This window comes from Myotis myotis, unplaced genomic scaffold (genome assembly GCF_014108235.1).
Source record: "Myotis myotis isolate mMyoMyo1 unplaced genomic scaffold, mMyoMyo1.p scaffold_m19_p_2, whole genome shotgun sequence".
In the NCBI taxonomy this organism is placed as follows: Eukaryota; Metazoa; Chordata; class Mammalia; order Chiroptera; family Vespertilionidae; genus Myotis; species Myotis myotis.
Genome location: NW_023416324.1, coordinates 35271979 through 35291946, shown reverse-complemented (window position 1 = coordinate 35291946; position 19968 = coordinate 35271979). Strand labels below are relative to the sequence as shown.

Here is a 19968-nt window from a genome sequence, read left to right as displayed (position 1 = left end):
GAGCAGGGACAAGATTTGAACCAGGCATTTGGCTCCAGAGTACCTGCTCTTACTGTTATATTGAAAAACATTCACTTTTAATTTTAAAATATTTGTATTACTTTCATGTTTATGAAGGGGGTTCATATCCATCATCTCTGAACACTTGCCCTAACCTAGCAAAGGAACCAAGGCTCAGGGAGACTAAGGGACTTCATCAAGAACACACAGGTTAGGAAGTGGCCAAGCCCACCTTGTGGAGCCTGTGTTTGGTCTGCTAACCATTCATTCCCTCACTTACTTGTTGATTCATTCTTTTCATCCACCTAAGGTATCTATATATATAAAAGGCTAATATGCTAAGTGTTCCTCCGCCCGATTGAACGGTTGCTATGATGCACACAGACCACCAGGGGGCAGACGCTCAACGCAGGAGCTGCTGAACTGCAGTGACTTGGCAGCAGCGGTTTTCGGGTGACACACCCCAAAACCAGAGAGGCGGGAGCAGTGAGATTCCACCTTCGGCTGTGAGCTATGTTGTTACTGGGGCATTGTCAGCCCCGAATCTGGTTTACTGCACACTTGCGTTTGTGTTCCACACCCTGTACGACAGCAACTTTGCAGAGTGCCCTCTCACACTCTGGGACCCCTTGGGGGATGTCAGAGATCCAGTTTCAGCCCAATCCTCACAGGTCAGGTCGAGGGACCTCACCTGCCAGAGGGACCCCATTCACTCCACAACACCTTTTGAGCCACGGCGCCACCTGAGGCATGGCCAGCCAGGGAGGGACCAAGGGAACTTGGCTCCAGGGCATGTCTGGCCCGTCTTTCCCAGTCCCACCGCACTGGCCACCTTCTAATTAATTTCCTTTCAATGTGCATGAATCCGTGCACCGGGTCACTAGTTGAATGATACTAAACATGGTTGGGCCCTATGTACTCTACATTCCCTCTTGTTCTATTCCTTGGCAAGGGGCTCACTCTAAGAGTGGGGCAGAGCTGCTGGAGAGGCAGGAGTCACTTGCCTCCGAGTACCAGTCATCTTCCATGGTACCCTAAGTATATTTGCTCTGTGGCAGGAAGAACAAGTCAGGGTTCTGACACTTCAGGTTAGGTGAGGGGCTCGTCTGAGCCTCCTCGGGCCCCAGGCTTCTCTTTTATTGCATGGAGTTGTTACTGATCATTTTACTTGGGATCCATGACTGAACTCCCTTTGGCTCATAGTGGGCCAGGCAGAGCAGAATAGCTGGGTCCACAGCAGGCCCTGGGTAGATTGGCTGGGAAAAGCCTTCATTTATCTCATTTGTCCCATTTTTATCAAGTCCCTTTGATCATCCCTACCCCCACCTTTCACTGAAAAGAGACTCCAGAAGAGGATGGTGTAGAGAAGTTTATTGGATGTCTATGGGTCTGGTCCATGTGTGATTAGATTGGGGACAAGGGCCTCCTCAGGGCTGCCTGGAATGTCACTGGTAGTCACTGTGGCCATGAAGCAGTACTGGAAGAGGTGTTTGGGGTCCATCGCCTGCTCCTCATTGCAGTCCAGCCGTGAGTTCAGGAAGGGGTGACTCTGCCTTAGAGAATTCACTTCTGGTATCTCCACGAACTTGCCTGTATTCCCATCTTGGCAGTCAGGGGACATTTCCTCGGGTTCTGGAAAACAGCAAGCTGAGGGCATAGGGTTTCCTCCTGCATCCCATTCCTCCCATCAGGCTCACACACTCTGGCTAACTTCCCTGAGTGCTTATCATGGGCAGGTAGGACTGTGCTCAGAATCTTAACACTCATTTAACAAATATTTATTAGTTTATTAGCAATACACCATGCCTTGCACTAGGAGCTGTCAATGTTCCTAATGAACTTAAAGTTTAGTGGGGGAGACAGACTAAACAATTGTTAGGAGATATGAAGACTGGATCTTCAACATAAACCCATGAGGTAGGTACTATTAAAAAACTAATTTTATAGATAAGGATACAAGCTTATTTCACCACCAGTAAGTAGGCAGAGAAGTGCTGGAAAATTTAAAAACATACATTATTTTAATAGATTCCATGACTTTATTATTGCTTTATCTTCTCCTCCCCTTATATCTGAATTTGAAAGGAGGCTCACCTGGCTTTATTATTCTCCACTTCCCTGACTTACTCTGCTGCAATATTCTTGGTTCTGCCCCCACCACACCTTAAAACATTTGTCACTAAATCCATGGTCATTTATAAGTCCTTATCTCACTAGGCTTATCAGCATTTGACACAATTGGGCATTCCTGCCTAAAAAATGTATCAAGTGTTCAGCCAGAAATGTGAGTCATCTCTTACACCTTCTCCTCCAATCCCTTCACAAAGCCAAGCAGTTCACCAGGTCCTGCTGATTCCCCCAAATCACTGTCTGCCATATTCATCCATTTCTCTCCATTCTCAAAGCTACCACCTTTGGTAAGGCATTCAACTTCTGCCCAGAGCACTGGAACAGCCTCTAGTCAGGCCCCCTCCAGGCTATCCTCTGGGCTGTAGCCAGAGAGATCTTTCTAAGGTCAAGTGAGTGCAGGGACTATTCTTTTTCAAAAGTCTTCAAATGTCTTAACCATTGACTGTGATATTTCAAAGCTCTTCACCACTGGCCCCATCTCTTCTCTTCAGCTTCATTACTAACCACTCTTCCCTCATGAACTCTATGCTTTGCCACACCAAAATTTTCATTGTTCCCTAAATGGGTCCATTCCTTCACATCTCTGGGTCTTTTGTGCTGTTTCTTTTAGAATGACATTTTATACCTTCTTCTTTCTAGAAAACTCATATACTTTAAGACCCTTGATGGAGGATATCTAGGGGGTAAAAATGGTGCCTTTGAAACCAAGGGAAGCGTGAATTTCAAGAAGGATGTACTGGATATTGGAGTTGGCTACCCAAACCCATTTTTCTCCTTCCCTACCTGGTTATAGCAATTATAGTAGGGTGGGATTGGCTCCATTTCAGCGGCAGGAGTGGGACCCAAATGATCTGAACCAATCAAGTAATTCCATTTCTTTGCCATGTGGATGGGAAATCAATTCATAGCATTTCCCTGGGCACAGTGATTGATTTAGGCGTGGGCACATGACCTAAGGTGATCTAATCAGAATAGAGCTCAGGCCTTTATATTTACCCCCGACTAAAGGAAAATAATAGCTCCTTCTTTTTCCTCCTGGTGCATAGAAGGGAACAAAAAGCATGTAGTCTCAGGGAATGCTGGCAGTCAACTTAGTACCATGAGAAAAGTCAGTCTGAGGAGAAAGCCAACATAAATAGAGGGCAGAATCTCAGAGGATGTAGTCACAAGCCTGAGGACATTGTGAACTTCTATTCAAACCATGCCTAAAGCCCACCCTTACTTTTGGACTAATCACCTACAGAGTGAATAAATTTCCTTGTTAATTTTTTTTAACTTTTTCTTTTTAAACTATTTAAGACTCACAAGAAGTTACAAAAATAGTACAGAGTTCCATATATCTTTCACCTAGCTTTCCCCATTGATAATCCGATATAATAAAAGCCTAATATGCTAAGTGTCTGGCCCAGTTGACCATTCAACCAATCAAAGCGTAATATGCTAATGATATGCTATGGCCGCTATGATGTGCACTGACCACCAGGGGGCAGGCAGTCGACCAGCCAGCCATTTGGTCACTTAGGCTTTTATATATACAGATTAACTAAGCTATTATTGGTCCTATTCAATTATAACAGTTTTTATATATTCTTTTTTTGGTGTTCAGTACTATAAAAGTTTATCACATATGTAGCTTTTTATAACCACTGCCACAATCAGGATAAAGAATTGTTCTATCACCACAAAGAAACTTCTTCATGCTACTCCTTTATATAGTCATACCTTCCTCCTAAACCTAATTCCTGGTAACCACTGATCCATTCTCCATTTTTATAATTTCATAATTTCAGAAGTGTTATATAAGTGGAATTATACAGTATATAACTTTTTGAGATTGGCTTCTTTTACTCTGCATAATACCCTTGATATCCATTCAAAATATTGTGTGTATGGATAGTTCATTCCATTTCATAGCTACATATATTTCATTGTATGGTTGTACTATTTGCCCATTGAAGAACATTTGGGTTGTTTCCAGATTTTATCTATTAAATATAAAGCTGCTATGAACATTCCTGTATAGCTTTTATATAGACATACATTTTTATTTTATAGGATAAATACCTAGCTGCATGATTGCTATTTTGTATGGTAGAGTGGGCGGAATGGTGGTCCCCAAAGAGATCAGGTCCTAATCTCTAGACTCTGTAAATGTTACCATATATGGTAAAGTTTTTGCAGATGTAATTAAATTGAAAATTTTGAGGAGATTATCCTGAATTATCTAGGTGGGCCCAAAGTGTCATCACAGGTGTCCTTATATGGGAAAGGCAGAAGGAGATAGACACACACAGATAGTGATAGGAAGACAGAGACAGATTAGAGTGATGCAGCTACAAGCAAAGGAATGCTGGCAGTCACCAGACAAAGAGGCAAGGGACAGATTTCCCCCTAGAGACTTTGATTTTGGTCCAGCAAAATTAATTTTGAACTTCTGGCCCCTAGAATTGTGAGAGAATAACTTTCTATTATGTTAAGCCACCAAGTTTATGGTAATTTGTTACACTGGCCATAGGAAATTAATAAATATAATAGATGTATGGTTAACTTTATGAAAACACCAAACTGTCTTCCAAAAGTTGCTTCATCCCTTACTCGGTATTGCCAGTGTTTTTACTTTAGTATTCTGATAGCTTTATGCTCATTTAGTATTCTGTAGCTTTATATTCATTTCCTTACCAGCTCATGAAGGTGAAATATTTTTCCATGTGCTTATTTGCTATCTGTGAAGTAACTGTTAAAGTCTTTTGCACATTTCTTAATGGTATTGTTTGTTTTCTTAATGTTACGTTTTGGGGATTCTTTATGTATTCTGGATAAAAGTCCTTTGTTGGCATATTATTCCCCAGTAAGGGGCAAAAGTCCCCAGCTCTTCAGCTGATACTTACATCAATTGGTTCCTAGACCAAGCTGCCTCTGATCACCTTCTGATTGGTCAAAGTCCCTCTTAAATTATGGGGCTCTGAGCAGGAGAGCAATTACTATAAGAATCATGTTTGGCTGAAATGCAGTGGTACGACAATCTTATCTGATTCTCCTAACAAACTTGGAGGTGGGTATTATTATTCCATGTTATAGAAAAATAACTGAGGCCCAGGTAGAAAAAGTCAATATTGAAACAGCTATTGGGTATTGCATCCAGGATTCATTTTCCATTCAGTTTGATTCCAAAGCTTAGGCTCTTACCACAGAGCAAGTTTAGCATTAGTATAAATTTTGAACTAGGCTAGTCCTTGGGATACACAGGCATTTAAGACATAGTTCCTATCTTTGAGATATCAACAAACACTGGGGAGACTAACATGTAAAATCTAAGTGCCTAATAATAATAAAAATGAGAGCTACTAATTGTTAAAAGCCTACCATGTGTCAGAGACTAATTTAGCACCTATATTAGCATCACCTCTAGTTTTCACAACTTTCTTAGTAGGTATTACTGTATACATTTTACAGAGTAAATTGAGGCCCAGAGAGAAGTGCCTTACCTAAGGCCACACAATGAGAGTGACAAAGCCAGGATTAGAGCCAGGCTCTCTGATACCCTAGGCCAGGCTTGTGCCTTCCCACCATTATCCAAGGACCTCTGTGGCCAGTTCTCCCAGTGTCTGGGGCTCTCAATCTTGAATTTGGGACTAGCCTGTGGTGACCAGCCAAGAGAGGAATTCTTAGATTTTCTCCCTCCTTGCAGATGATTTAAAACTGACTCAGGTCCTTACTGCCCTGAAGGTAGATGATTATGATTGTGGCCAAGAGAACTCTCCCTTCCCCTTCCCCTTTTTTATGTCTGTAGGTGCTCAGAGGGTCTGGGTTCACAGACATCTATCTTTTTTTTTTTTTTTTAAATATATTTTATTGATTTCCTACAGAGAGGAAGGGAGAGGGATAGAGAGTTAGAAACATCAATGAGAGAAACATCGATCAGCTGCCTCCTGCACACTCCCCACTGGGTATGTGCCCGCAACCAAACCGGCCAGGGCCAGACATCTATCTTAAGGCAAGAAAAAGAGGAGGGCCCTACCCGGTTTGGCTCAGCGGATAGAGCACTGGTCTGCGGACTGAAGGGTCCCAGGTTTGATTCCGGTCAAGGGCATGTACCTTGATTATGAGCACATCCCCAGTAGGGGGTGTGCAGGAGGCAGCTGATTGATGTTTCTTTCTCATCGATGTTTCTAACTCTCTATCACTCTCCCTTCCTCTCTGTAAAAAATCAATAAAATATATTAAATTAAAAAAGAAAAAGAAGAGGGAACTATCCTGAATTGTCTGTCACAGGAAACGACCACATCATTCTGCAAAGAAAACGAAGGGAAGTCCAAATGCAGTGTGCTAAAGAGAGAGGAAAAACGCTCTAATGGAGTATTTGAATGCCAGCAAACTGAAGGGAATTTTAGACAAAGTCTACTTCAGTCTCCCAAGGAATTTAAAGAGGACATAGATTATAGGCATTTTAATAATGAAGAAATGCCGAAACCGGTTTGGCTCAGTCGATAGAGCGTCAGCCTGTGGACTGAAGGGTCCCAGGTTCGATTCCAGTCGGGGGCATGTACCTTGGTTGCGGGCACATCTCCAGTAGGTGTGCAGGAGGCAGCTGATCGATGTTTCTCCCTCATCGATGTTTCTAACTCTCTATCTCTCTCCCTTCCTCTCTGTAAAAAATCAATAAAAAATATATATAAAAAAAATAATGAAGAAATGACAAGAGAGATGCGATGGAAAGGTTTTTGGAAGAGATAAGGGGTCTGAGAAAAAGCTTTAGGGTTCTGCATTCTAACCATAGGCATTCCTTATACTATTTATTGCATTTCTCATAAGATAGAAAATGCATTTCCTGACCTTTTGCTAAATGACAGCTTTCAGCTCTATCTTTTGCCCAATCCCAGCTCTTTCTTCTTCATTAAGTACTGTCCTCTCCTTCCCAGGAGCCTTTTGTCCCTCCATCTGAATCTGAGTCTGTTTACAGGCCCATTATTCAACCATTTTCTGTTATTAATATCACTAGGTTCTTTTTGTCTGCATTTTCTTGCTAAATATTTGCTGCTATTTTACTCTAATCCTTCAATGTTCTTTTGATTTACAGGTGACTCTTGTTACCAACATCTCATCTTTTGACCCAATCTCATTCATTAACAGGATGTTTCATTCACTTGAATTAGCAGATACTCATATATTATAAAGTGAAAACGACACATTGCAAAACGTTATATATATAAAATGTACATTTATATCTGATATAATGCAAACAGTTATTGCACACCAAAAGGTAATACACTCTGTGTGACCTGTACTTTATTTCATTTTTGCCTATCTGCATCTTCTCATTTTCTAATCAATGAATATATATGTGTATGTGTAAGTATTACTTGTGTCACAAAAAAATATTAAAATAAACACAATAAAAGAACTTGTTAAGTAAAAAAAAAAATACTGACTCATCACTGAGGCTTGTTTGGGTCACAGGTACCAAATGTCACAGGTACCAAATGTGGTTGATTAAAAAGCAAGGGCTTGCCCTGGCCTGGTGGTTTAGGTTGTTGGAGCATCGTCCTATACACCAAAAAGGTTTTGGGTTTGATCCCCTGTCAGGGCATGTACAGGAAGCAACTGATCTGTTGCTCTCTCTCCCTTCCTCTCTCTCTAAAAATCAATAAAAACATATCCTCAGGTGAGGACTTTTTTTTTAAAAAAAAGGCAGTAGTGGGTTCTGAGGTGGTAAATACACAATACAATATACAGATGATGTGCTGTAGAATTGCACACCTGAAACCTATATATTTTTGTTACTCAATGTCACCTCAGTAAATTTTTTTTAAGCAGTTGGCCCTGGGGAAACTGGAAGGTGACGGGGGCTGCTGTTGGGAAAGATCCTTGGAGGCAAAGGCTTAGCCAACTGGCTGGTGACCTTGGGCACATGACTGTCCCTTTCAGAGCCTCAGGGCCTCACCTATGCAGTGAAAGCATCAGACTTGATTTCTAGGAGGCCTTTGAATCAATGAGAATGGCTGACTAATGAGCTGCTCACCAACACCTTTGAGAGAAGGAAGAGACCTGAACTCTTGTCTTCCATTTTTACCTCCACTGGTTTTTTTTGGTCTCATTAAATGTACCATAGTTGGAACATAAACTCCATACATACCTCACTCACCTCATCTGCAAAATGGGGTTGATAATAACCACCTGGCAGAGTAGTTAAGCTGGTTACATGGGATAATATGTTTAAAGTCCTTAGCATAGTATCTGGCACAACCGTAGGAACTCGGTCACCCTTCGGATGGAGCTAGTTACAAAGTTCTAGAGTAAGAAAGTTAGGTGTTTTTTTGCATTCCAAGTTTGGGGGGTAGTATGGAGGTGGAGTGACAGGACAGTACAGAACACCTGGGTAGCAGAAGGAGCCTGTTTCCAGACTCGGGTCCATTTCCACTCTGTTCTTGCCAGGGCACTCCCCCTCCCTGTCTCTACCCTCAGCGATCAGGACCTGAGGTACAGTGTAACGATCACAGGCTTTAGAGTCTGGGAGATCAGGATTGACGTCCCAGCAACACATGCTCACTACTGTGTAGATTTGGCCAATTCACTTCCCATGGCTGAGCTTGATGTAAAATGGGCTAATGATCTGTCTACATGCCCTACTGGAGAGGGAGACAGCAAACAGAAATGAAACTCCACATAAAGGGTAACGCTCTGGCGAATGGAAGATAATGGGCCTATAAACTGATTCAGCTGCTGGGAAGGAGGGGCCCGTACTTAACGAAGAAGAAAGAGAGGAACTAAGCGCTGCAGCTGGGCAAGAGACAGAGAGAGAGCTTAAAAGCCATCATTTAGCAAAAGGTCAGGAAATGCATTTTCTATCTTAAAAATAAGTAACAAAAAGCAAGAACATATATCTCAAACCCTGGCAATTGAATAATCCAGCTGGTGGCTGAGCAGGAAAAAGTAGGAGGGTGTTTTTCACCAACAGGGCCAAGAGATGAGCTGTATTCCCTTTGATTCAGAAAGGTCTGGTATAGGGGAGGATACAGAGTGAGGAGTAATGAGGGGATCAGGACACAAGCAGGAGCACTTCATAGACCTGGCCCGGTGCGGTAAAAAGAGTAGGACTTTGGAGGCAGAAAAACACATATATTTGAATTCCAGATCCACAGTTTACAAACTGTGGCCCCTTGGGTAAGTCATCTCACCTTTCTTAGACCTGGTTTTCACACCTGTAAAACAGATGATAATAACACCTCACTCGTGCAGTTGGGAAAATTGGATGAGATAATGCATGTACCATTTCAAACAGTGACTGGCACATAGTAGGGACTTTCATTTTGCAGCACAGGAATAAGGAGAGGAAGGAGACTGGAGGTAGAGCTGGCTCTGTCACTTACTCACTAGGTAACTTGGGCCTCAGTTTCCTCATCTGTAAAATGGATGGTAATAAGATCTATACTCTGCCCAGTTATTGTGAAGAACTAATGAGATGCTCTATTTAGTTCACTCCTTCTAACTGTGGAATCATATTTCATTATTCCTCTACTGGTAGACATTTAGTTTGTTTCCAATATGACTAATGATCATGTCATCCATCTTTACTATCCTCTTCTAGTATAGCTATTTCTTCTAAGATAATTAGAAGGGGAATTACTGAGTTATAGGATACATTCATTTTCAATATAAATAGATACTGCCAAATTACCCTTCAAAGTGGTGGTACCAATTTATACTCCTACCAGCACTATATGACAGTATCCATTCCCTCCACCCAGCCTCCTCAGTATTAATATGATCCATTTTTGTACTTACCAATGTAATTGATAAAAGCTAGGTTCCTGTGAGCCTCTGGTCACAACAATTTTGTCAATTGGTCAATACATAACTTTATTTTGTGTGTTCCTGTTTAAAGACATCTTCTTTAATATACATTATTAATTTATTAAGATTTAATTGATGGCCAAAAGCACCATAACTCCTGCCTGAACGAAGCTTACTCAACACATATATTTTCTCCACAAGGCACATGACAGTCTTTTTTCATGCTCAGGAACGCTAGACAGCACTTCAGCACTATGTTTGGGGGGCATTTTCAACAGTGAAACCACCATTAAAAGTCATAAAAATGCAAAAACATGTCACTCAATATATCATGAAAAGGACACTTGTTTACAGTATGAGAGCTGAGAAGCCAGAGCATGGCCTTGTTCCACGTCAGCTGGGAATGTGTGTGATGGGGCAACTCAAATGTTTTGCTGCTCTGGGCATGTCCACATTTGTAAACCTTGAAAATTTAAGCTTACAGACTACGGGTAAGCTTGAAAAGACCTTGAAAACACTGCAAGTATTGATTTTGAGGTTACATATAAATTTCAGCAAATAGGCAACTTCACAAATATTAAATCTGCAAATAATGATTGCCTGGCACGTATTTACTTCTATTTATAATATGTTTGCAGTCTATCACTTGTTTTTAAAGTTTATACTATCTTATGTATTATTTTTATTTGATGTCTGTTTGCATTTTATGTAGGCAAATTTTCCCATATTCCCCTTATTTTTAAAAATTAAATGTTTTCATCTTAGCCGGTTTGGCTCAGTGGATACAGTGTTTGCCTGGGGACGGAAGGGTCCCGGGTTCAATTTCAGTCAAGGTTGCAGGCTCGATCCCCTGTAGGGGGCATGCAGGAGGCAGCCAATCAGTGATTCTCTCTTACCATTGATGTTTCTATCTCTCTATTCCTCTCCCTTCCTCTTTGAAATTAATAAAAAATATTTTTAAAAAGTAATAATAATTAAATATTTTCTTTGAATTTCTATATTTTAATTAGTCTGTTTCTGGACTTTCTATTCTAGGGTTTCTCAACATTCGCACTATTTTCATTTTGGGTTGGATCATTCTCTGTGGTGGAGCGCTACCCTGTGTTGTAGGATGTTTAATAGCATCCCTGGCCTCTATCAAAAGATACCAGTAGTAGCCCTCGCCTGTTGTGACAACCAAAAATGTCTCCACACATTGCAAAATATCTTTGGGTAGCAAATTTGCACTAGTTGAGGACACTGCATTGCCCAATTCTACCTGTCAATTTCTGTGCCAATAACAAATTGACAAATTCTTATCTTTGAAAAATATTCTAGTATCTGATAGGGCAAGTCTCTTCTTTGTTTTCAAAATTGTTTTGTTCACTCTTGCACCTTTACTCTTCCATATTAATTTTAGAATGAATCTGACAAATTCCATTAAAACTCTTGTTGGGTTTTTATTTGTTGGGGTTTTTATTTGTTGGGGTTTTTATTTGTTGGGGTTTTTATTTATAGATTAATTTGGAAAGAACTGATTCGTCTATGACATTGAGTCTTCCTATTCACATGCTTTCTGTACCTCACCAGACAGTCAGGCTCTTTTATGCCTCTCATTAACTTTTATGATTTTTCTCTATAAAAGTTGAAGCGTGGGCCCTGGCAGGGTAATTCAGTTGGTTATCAACCTGATACACCAAGATTGTGGGTTTGATTCCAGGTCAGGGCACATATAAGAATCAACCAATGGCTCCAGCTGGTTTGGCTGAGTGGATAGAGAGTCGGCCTGCAGACTGAAGGGTCCTGGGTTCGATTCTGGTCAAGGGCACATGCCTGGGTTGCAGGCTTGATCCCCAGTAGGGGGTGTGCAGGAAGCAGCTGATCAATGATTCTCTCTCATAATCTCTTTCCCTCTCTCTTCCTCTCTGAAATCAATAAAAATATATATATTTTAAAAAGAATCAACCAATGAATGCATAGTAAGTGGAACAACAAATCTCGCTCTCTCTTTCTCTCTCTCTAAAAATCAATAAATAAAAGTTATTAAAAAAAAAAAGTTGAAGCTTGGGCTATCCTTGGTCTCCCTGAGGCTGGGTCTATTCTCCTGCCACTTCCTATTCTCCTTCTAGGTCTTCCTGGCTCCAAGGAGAGCCAGATGAATTCTCCCACCCTCAAAAGCCAGCCCTTCTACTTTTACTGCTCGGCCACAGCGGGACTATTGTAAGCATCAGGATCTGAGATGTGTTCATGTGCTGTCATTTTTTGCACGAGTTTGTTGTGAAATTGGAAAAATAATCTTGTGCAAATGAAAAGGCTCTCTCTACTTTTCTCTGAAATTTAGCTGTTACCCACCCTGCCCCTTCTCCCTCCCTGATTGAGTGTGCCATCTTTGCTTCTGAACTTAAATTCCTCCCCTGTCCAGCCTGGCCTTCCTCCCATACAGCGCCCCAGGGTGAATGACCCTGTTACTGCATAGTCTCACTCAGTCCTGCCCACACACCTTTACCCATTATTTATCCTATCCTGAAATGCCTTTTCTCATCTATTTTGCCTAACCAACTCCTTCACTAATTCAGCACCAATTCAAGTCTCCTTTCCTTTTTGAAACACTCCTTACATTTGGTATTAAACAATTTTGTGCTTAATTGTATACCTAGCCAGATCCAGAGTGGTGGGCTGAAGAAAGAGCATGACTCAAGGCAGGAAAACATGGGCCAGATTTCAGTCTTATCATGTATTAGCTGTGATACTTTGTGCAAGTCACCTAATCTCTCTCAGCCTTGATTTTCTCATTTGTAAAATGGAAATAATACTACCCATTTTGAGTGTTGTCTACCAAGCTGTACTGAAAGATCTTTTGCCAATAGCTACTTGTTTCTTTCACAGTGCCTTGAAGAGGTTGTAAAATATGTGTAAAAGCAACACTTTGAAGGTGACCCTGTAGGGAAGCTCTTGGTCACCTGTACTAATAAAGAAATTGGTAGGCCAAGAACATCAGATTATCCAAAAATACCTGTATTTAATTTCTGAATAAATTGAGTTTGGGGAGCAGCAAATTTTTCTTATTAATTGTATTTTGTTTGGGGTAATATTAAAACCAGTTTGTATTTTCTAAGGCTAGAATTAAAACATTGTCTTAGAAAATCCACAAGATGGATTCATCTTTGTCTAACAAACAGAATGCTGACTACATCAAATTATTTTGATAAACACAGAGCACATGAAAGGTTTAGAATGGACATCTTCAGATCAAAAACCTCTTTAGAATTGTGCTGTTCCTTCTGAATATTCCAGGAACACTCATGAGGCAAGTGTTCAAAATATCATTTCTAAATATGTCCCCTTTGTAAAAATTCTTGTCTGCTGAATACAAGGAGAGCATGTGACCTTTTTCTTACCTGTAGTCTGTAAGCTTAAACCTGGGTCCAACTTTGTGTGAGGCTTTGAGCTGATGAACAGGTAACAGAGCACACAGGCGGTGACAACGAAGGCCAGGAGGACCACTGCTGCTACGGACAGGCCCACAAGAGCACCAATACTGGGGAGAGAAGACCATAGAGGAGCTGAGCTTCAGAAAGGGACTTTGGAGGCAGCATGTTATAGGAGAAGTGTTGTTCTGTCTCTACTTGTCTTAAACAGGCTTTCTGTGCCTAAACATGGGAAAGAGTATCAACTATATGTCAAGTATTCCCCACATACATGGCATGCCTCAGTGTAACCACATAGTTGGGACTCAGTACTATAGTTTACTCACTAGATGATTTATTAAAAAGGATATTAAAGGATTCAAATCAACAGCCAGATGCAGAGATACATAGGGTGACATCATGAACAAAAGAGCTTTGTGGAGCTTGAAGCCTGGTAGCACATGGAAGCGTTCTTGTTCCCCAACGTGGAAGCTCTCCAAAAAATAAAAATAAAAAGATCAACTACTGTCCTTTTGGGTTTTTACAGAAGCTTCATTATGTAGTCATGATTGACTAAGTTATTGCCCATTGACAACTGAACTCAACCTCCAGCCCTTCTCCAAGAGGTCAGGAAAAAGGGGCATGGGGAGGACTGAAACCAAACCTCTAATCATGTGGTTGGTTTTCCTGACAACCAGACCCTACCCTTGGGTGGAGCCCAAAAGACACCTTTATTATTTTCAACACTTAGGAAATTCCATAGGTTTTGGGAACTGTGAGCCAGGAATTGTGGGTAAAAACCAAATACCTTATAAATCACAGCATCGCAGACTCCTTCTAACCCTCCTCTCTGACCCAAGCCACAAACTCCTTCCTGCCTTTGCCATTTCTGCCAGATTTCATTTCCTGCTAGCTGATGGCTAATTTCCACTAAACAGAAACACCTTAGAGCTTCAGAGAATCTGTATTCCCATGGCTAAATAAATTATTGGATATCCCTGCAATGGAATAATATAGAGCCCTTAAAAACATGTTTTCAAATAACATTTAAGATCAAGGCTAAATTCAGATGAGCTAATGTTAAATGAAAAGAGGACACACTACTAAATATATAACATAACCCCAACTCAAATAAATTAACACAAATATATACATAATTATACATATGCAAGGTTGGACAGAAATACCCCAAAATGCTAACAGGCTGTCGCTGGCTGAAGCCCAGGCTCTGAATGTCCTGTCCTTGCCCCTTAGGTTTATAATTGTAAAATATTCTGGCCAGAGTTTCAAATGCTAGCATTTGTATCTTTTTGCCAGAGGGCTTTCTTGGGCCCAGAACAGTACCAACACGGTGAGCAGGTCAGAAGTGGAGGAAAATGAACGCCCGCCTTCTCACACCAGCACAGAACTAATGACTGACATAAGTAGGTACGTAAATACCCAGCTTTTTGGCACTTGGGCCGAATGACTCTGAGATGCAGATTCTACATTGGTTGGCTGAGATTAGCAGGTTTAAGTTCCGGTGATCCTCAGTGGTGACTTACTTGGTAACATCATCATTAGCTCCTTCCCTTCCCACCTCCTCAATTCCCCACACTCCACCGGTGTCTTTCAGAATTGATTTCACGTAAACTATCTGCCCTCAAATCCTTGTTTCCAAGTCTTTTGGGGAAACCAAGTTAAAATACTGGATCTCCCATGATTTCTTTCCTCTTTTATCGCTCCTGTCCTTTCCACATAGAGCATGTAGTACTTGTTAGTTCTTTGGGAATTATTTCCTCTTTTGAGATATAGTTATCTAATCTAATAATAGACAAACATGGTAACTGACCGTACTTTCGCTACACCTCCCATCAGCTCATCAGCGTGATATGCAAATTAGCCGCCAACAAAGATGGCGGCTAATTTGCATACTGCAGACACAGTGGGACAGCGCCATCCTGCCTGCCCCACCGCCATCTGGGCCTGCTATCTGCGACCCGGTGCGGCGGGCGTCTTGTGTGCGACGTGACCTGTGGCTGGCGGGTGGGACTGCAGCGATCCCCACCACCTGCCCCGCCCTCATCCAGCCCTCTCATGGGGAACCCGGGGCTGGTGGGCTGGAAGGAGGCTCCAGCCGGAGCGAAGGCCTGGGCCTGGGTCCCGGGTGCCGGAGGAAAACCGGTGCCGGCAGCCAGGGGGAGGGAAGGTGTATTGCATGAATCTTTTTGTGCAACAGACCTCTAGTTGTTTATAATGCTCTTAGCTGGAGACTTGTGCACAAGTTGGGATCCCACCTTTTACAAGGGACATCTATGGCCACCTGAATGGAAAGGGCCCTCTAAAAGTAGGGTCCTTTGAAGAGTGGGTGAGCCTTAGCCTGTTTGTCTCAGTGGATGGAGCGTCGGCCTGGACTGAAGGGCCCTGAATTTGATTCCAGTCAAGGGCATGTACCTCAGTTGCAGGTTCTCTGGCCCTGGTCAGGGTGTGTGCAGAAGGCAACCAATCAATGAGTTTCTCTCACATTGATGTTTCCCTCTGTCTCTCTCTCTCTCTCCTTTCCACTCTCTCTAAAAATCACTGTAAGGCATTAACCGGTTTGGCTCAGTGGATAGAGCGTCAGCCTGCGGACTGAAAGGGCCCAGGTCCAATTCCAGTCAAGGGCATGTACCTTGGTTGTGGGCACATCCCCAGGGGGAGGTGTGCAGGAGGCAGCTGATCGATGTTTCTCTCTCATCGATGTTTCTAACTCTCTATCCCTCTCCCTTCCTCTCTGTAAAAAAAAAAAATCAATAAAATATATTTTTAAAAAAATCACTGTAAGGATTAACAACAACAACAAAAAGTGGGTGAGAGAGCTGAGGGGGGATATATCCCAGATCAGTGGTTAGTCAGGAAGTGGGCACTGTTTCTGATGGTCTGTCTGGGGACAGAGGAACCAGCCCCCAAGTACAGAGCTGGGACAGCAGAAGAAGCTCTAAGGAGGGAAATCTGTGCCTAGCACAAGATGAACTTTAAATGGTCAGAGTTGTCCCATGTATTGCCTCGAGAGGGGTAAATTCCCTATGATTGGACAGATTTACACAGAACACCTGGATGAGGACACCTTTCAATGAAGTGAGAGATTCCTGCCCTGGGTGAGAAGTTGAACAGCTGCTAGCTCTTCAATTCCATTTCACAGATTTATGACTATGGTTTCACAGATTTATGATTCTGAAATATAGATAACCTACTGTGATCCCCTAAAAAAACATTGGCGGGTCAGTCTAACATTTGTTAGGGTTTTTGAGTCAGGCAAGTCTAATTTTGAATCTTGGTTCTGTCACATATAAGCTGAAAAATCCTTCATCTCTTGATCTTCATTTTCTTCATCTGTAAAGGTTCCTATCTCACCAGGTGTTCATAAGGTTAAATAAGACAGTGCCTGACCACTAATTCTGCCCTCCAGCAAGGCCACTGCCTTTGTCTCACATCCTAATTAAAAAAATAATAATAACAACAGGGTGATTGGAAAGTGTACCAGATAGTTATAACACCAGCTGCTTATCCACAGGGAACCTTTTCTTCCTCCTCCTCCTCCTCCTCCTCCTCCTTCTCCTCCTCCTCCTCTTCCTCCTCCTCCTCCTCTTCTTCCCTCCCCTTTCTTTTTCTTTTTGAGTCTTCACTTCTTGAGACATGGTTTTAAAGACAGCAATTCTCATTCTCCTTGAGGTCTATTGAAGGAAACAGTATTTACCTGAAGATTTATGTTTTTTAAGGGCCAGCTTTCATAAAAAGGGTCAAGTAGAGTCCAGAGCAAAATAAGGTCTCTACAGTGCAATGGCAGGGAACTGATAGGAGCATGCCAGTAGAGTTTTCAGGGTTTGGGGTACACTGATAACCCAGATGTCCTGAGGACCTTCAGTTTTCCTCCTCCACTTTGCAATAGCCTGTGGTGTTTATGAACCACCTTACATTCAAACTGAGGAAGAGTCAGCCCTGCAAGCTAGAACCGTTCAGCTGCCCTTGGGGTCATAAGATGGGAGCACACTAACATGTGATGTGACCTCAGAACTTACCCCATTAAAACCATTACCTGGTTGTCTAAGCCACTAAAGTGTTCTATTGAGGGTCCAAGGCAACTGGAGGGACACAGGGGTGTATAGGGAAAAGGGTTGGTAGTAGAGGGTTGGGGTTCTGGCTGGGTGCAGAGAGCTTACTCATCTCTCTGTTCCCAAGGGCTAGCACAGTGCTCAGAAGACAGTGAAGGGTCATGAGTATTTTTTCAAGTGATCTGAGTAGAGCAGGTTGTAAGACAGCCAGGCTACATTTAGACAGTTGTGCAGCAGGACAAGCCTGGGCTTAGAGCCGGACAGGCTTGTGGCACTCCCTGATAGTAACCTCATGGCTTTCAAGTTTTCTCATCTTTAAAATGGAGAGAAAACGTGCCAGGTTGCAAATGTGTGAATGCATCTAGCCTTGGATGGTCCTACATAATTTTCTTTAAATCTCAGTCTGCTGTGACATTGCTAGAAGATCTTGAACAATTCACTTTCATATTCCAAGTTTCCCTTTCCCCACTTATGAACATGGGAAAGGGAACTCGCATTTATTGAGCATCTACAATACATCCTAGTCACTTTCACATGCATACTTCACTTAATCATCACAACAATTCCATAGGACAGGTATTACTATTACCATTTCAGAGATGAAAAAGAGGCTCGGAGATAGTTTGCCTGAATTCACATAGCTATTACTAGTAAGTGACAGAGCCGAGGTTTGGACTGGGTTCTAACCACTCCAAAAGCTCCACATTGTCTCTATACTTCAAAGGCAAGTAAGTGCTATTATACAGGTACTTCAGCACCCACTTCAGGGCTAAGTACACAGTGAGTTTTAAACAAAGACTCCATTGTTACATGTTAGGTACATGTCTTATCTCTCTGAATGGACTGTAAGCTCCTGAGGGGCAGGGAATAATTGATTTTTGTGTCCCCAGTGCAGAGCATAGCACCTGGCATAACGCAAAGGCTATAATAAATGAATGAAAACATGGATGAACAGAAAATAAATTAATATACTTCTCTGGGTTACAGATAGCAGCTGAATGTGCAGGAACTGAAACACTAGCTATCTGAAAGTCCTTTCGAATTACGGTTTGAGCTGTTTAGAGAAAGCAATAATAATAACTCTAATTGTCAGTGGCATATGCCAAGTTGGTTTTCACCTCTTTATTTCATTTGGTTCTTGCCCTAGTAGGAAATCAGGGCAAAGATTTATCATCCTTCCCATTTGATAGATGAAAAGACAAAGGCTCAGAGAAGTTTGAGTGGCAGGCCGTCCACTCAGAGGGCATGCAGCCGCTGGTGAACTACCTCCAGGACAGGAAAATCACTGTCTACTGAGTTAGCCCACTCTGTTTCTGCTGATGCCTATTTCCCTGAGCAAGTTTGGGGTCAAGTCTTACTTTCTGGGTGAGGCCTTTGGAGACGGAAAGAGATTGAGACCAATTGCTCTCTCAGCCCCACACTGAAGTTCCAGGAATATCAGCAATGGCCTAACTAATCCCTTCCCTGAACTAGTGAGGAAACTGAGGCCGTGTGGGTGGATCTTCAGCCAATCATCACACTGCTATGGCACAGCCTGAGCTGTAGCATTATGCCACTGTCTCATGATGAACTTGAAGGCAGCCTTGATCCCTTGGTCTTCCGTCTTAGCTCAGGAGGGGAGTACACCCCCAGCACTGAGCACAGGGCCTAGAAAAGCTGTGCTCAGCAGGAGGTGGCTGAAAGAATGACTGAATGGCAGGGGGAAGAAAAGCGTTGAGGCTGGGCTGAGGCTGGGGTTGAGTTGGCGTGTAGCCTCAGGTGAGGAGTAAGGCTTGAAGCTGAGGTTTGGATGTAGGTCTATATAATGTTTGGAATCAGGGTGGGGAAGGAGAGCTGCGGTGGGACTGCAGGGGGAATTAGGGGCAGGTTGAGCTGGTGATAGATGGGTATTGGGGGGTAAAGTCAGGGATGAGGTTGATGTTGATCTTAGGAAGGAGACCCTGGTGGGTACTTGAATGAGGGTGGAGTTTGTGTTTCCTGTGAACATTGGAAGATGGGAGTTTGCTGTTGGGGAGAGGGTTGGTATGTAATTTGGGGTTGGGTTGAGGGTGGTGGTGGATGACGCTTGGAGAGGGTTTAAACGGAAGGTTTTCCTGGGTGGAGTTGGGGTGAGGTTCAAGTTTTGATTTGAATAATGGTTCGGATCAGGATCAGGATGGGGGAATGGAGCTGAGAAGGGGTTGCAGAGGGAGTGGGGTTGGTGATGGATGAGGGCAAACGTTAATATTGGGCCCGCGGCGGGTGGCGCCGATATTGGGATGGGCACTTGGATGAGCACTGAGGGTTGACTACGCAGCCTGGCTGAGATGGGAAGAGAGGGCTCAAACTAGATTGGGGTGGTCGGTGGGGTGAGGGCCAGGGCCAGTACCTGAGCCACCACATGTAGCTGTGCTCGTAGGGGAAGAAGCTGTGCGGGTCGTCGCAGCAGTACTTGTGGTCGCGGAAGCCGCAGCAGAAGACGGCGGCCGCCTCGCCCCCCGGCCGCGGGCAGCTGAAGCCGCGCACCTCCTCCTGCTCGGCGCTCACGTAGCTCGTGCAGGCGCCGCTCATCGCGCCGGGCGCCGGCCCCGCCGCCCCGGGCCCCGGAAGGA

General features: G+C 43.0%; 1 protein-coding gene across 2 annotated transcripts; it reads right to left on the bottom strand.

Annotated features, from left to right (window-relative positions):
• Window positions 1–1354: 1354 nt before the first annotated feature.
• On the bottom strand, window positions 1355–19964 carry SHISAL2A (shisa like 2A). Of its 2 annotated transcripts, none has more exons than XM_036347485.1 (3): window positions 19746–19964; window positions 13299–13438; window positions 1355–1647 (listed from the first exon to the last, which is right to left on the bottom strand). In XM_036347485.1, the coding sequence occupies exons 1-3, from the start codon at window positions 19925–19927 to the stop codon at window positions 1382–1384; spliced, it is 588 nt and encodes a 195-aa protein (XP_036203378.1). In that variant the 5' UTR covers window positions 19928–19964; the 3' UTR covers window positions 1355–1381. The 2 variants fall into 2 exon arrangements, with proteins under 2 accessions (XP_036203378.1, XP_036203379.1); XM_036347486.1 differs by having other exon boundaries at window positions 1355–1632.
• Between the last annotated feature and the right edge of the window lie 4 nt (window positions 19965–19968).

Excerpts from the sequence above, each read along its gene's own strand:
- SHISAL2A (XM_036347485.1), bottom strand. The coding sequence starts at position 19,927 with ATGAGCGGCGCCTGCACGAGCTACGTGAGCGCCGAGCAGGAGGAGGTG. Across the intron at positions 13,439-19,745 it reads AGCTACATGTGGTGGCTCAG|TATTGGTGCTCTTGTGGGCC; the intron begins GTACTGGCCCTG and ends TTCTCTCCCCAG. Across the intron at positions 1,648-13,298 it reads TTTAAGCTTACAGACTACAG|CTTGCTGTTTTCCAGAACCC; the intron begins GTAAGAAAAAGG and ends CTATGCCCTCAG.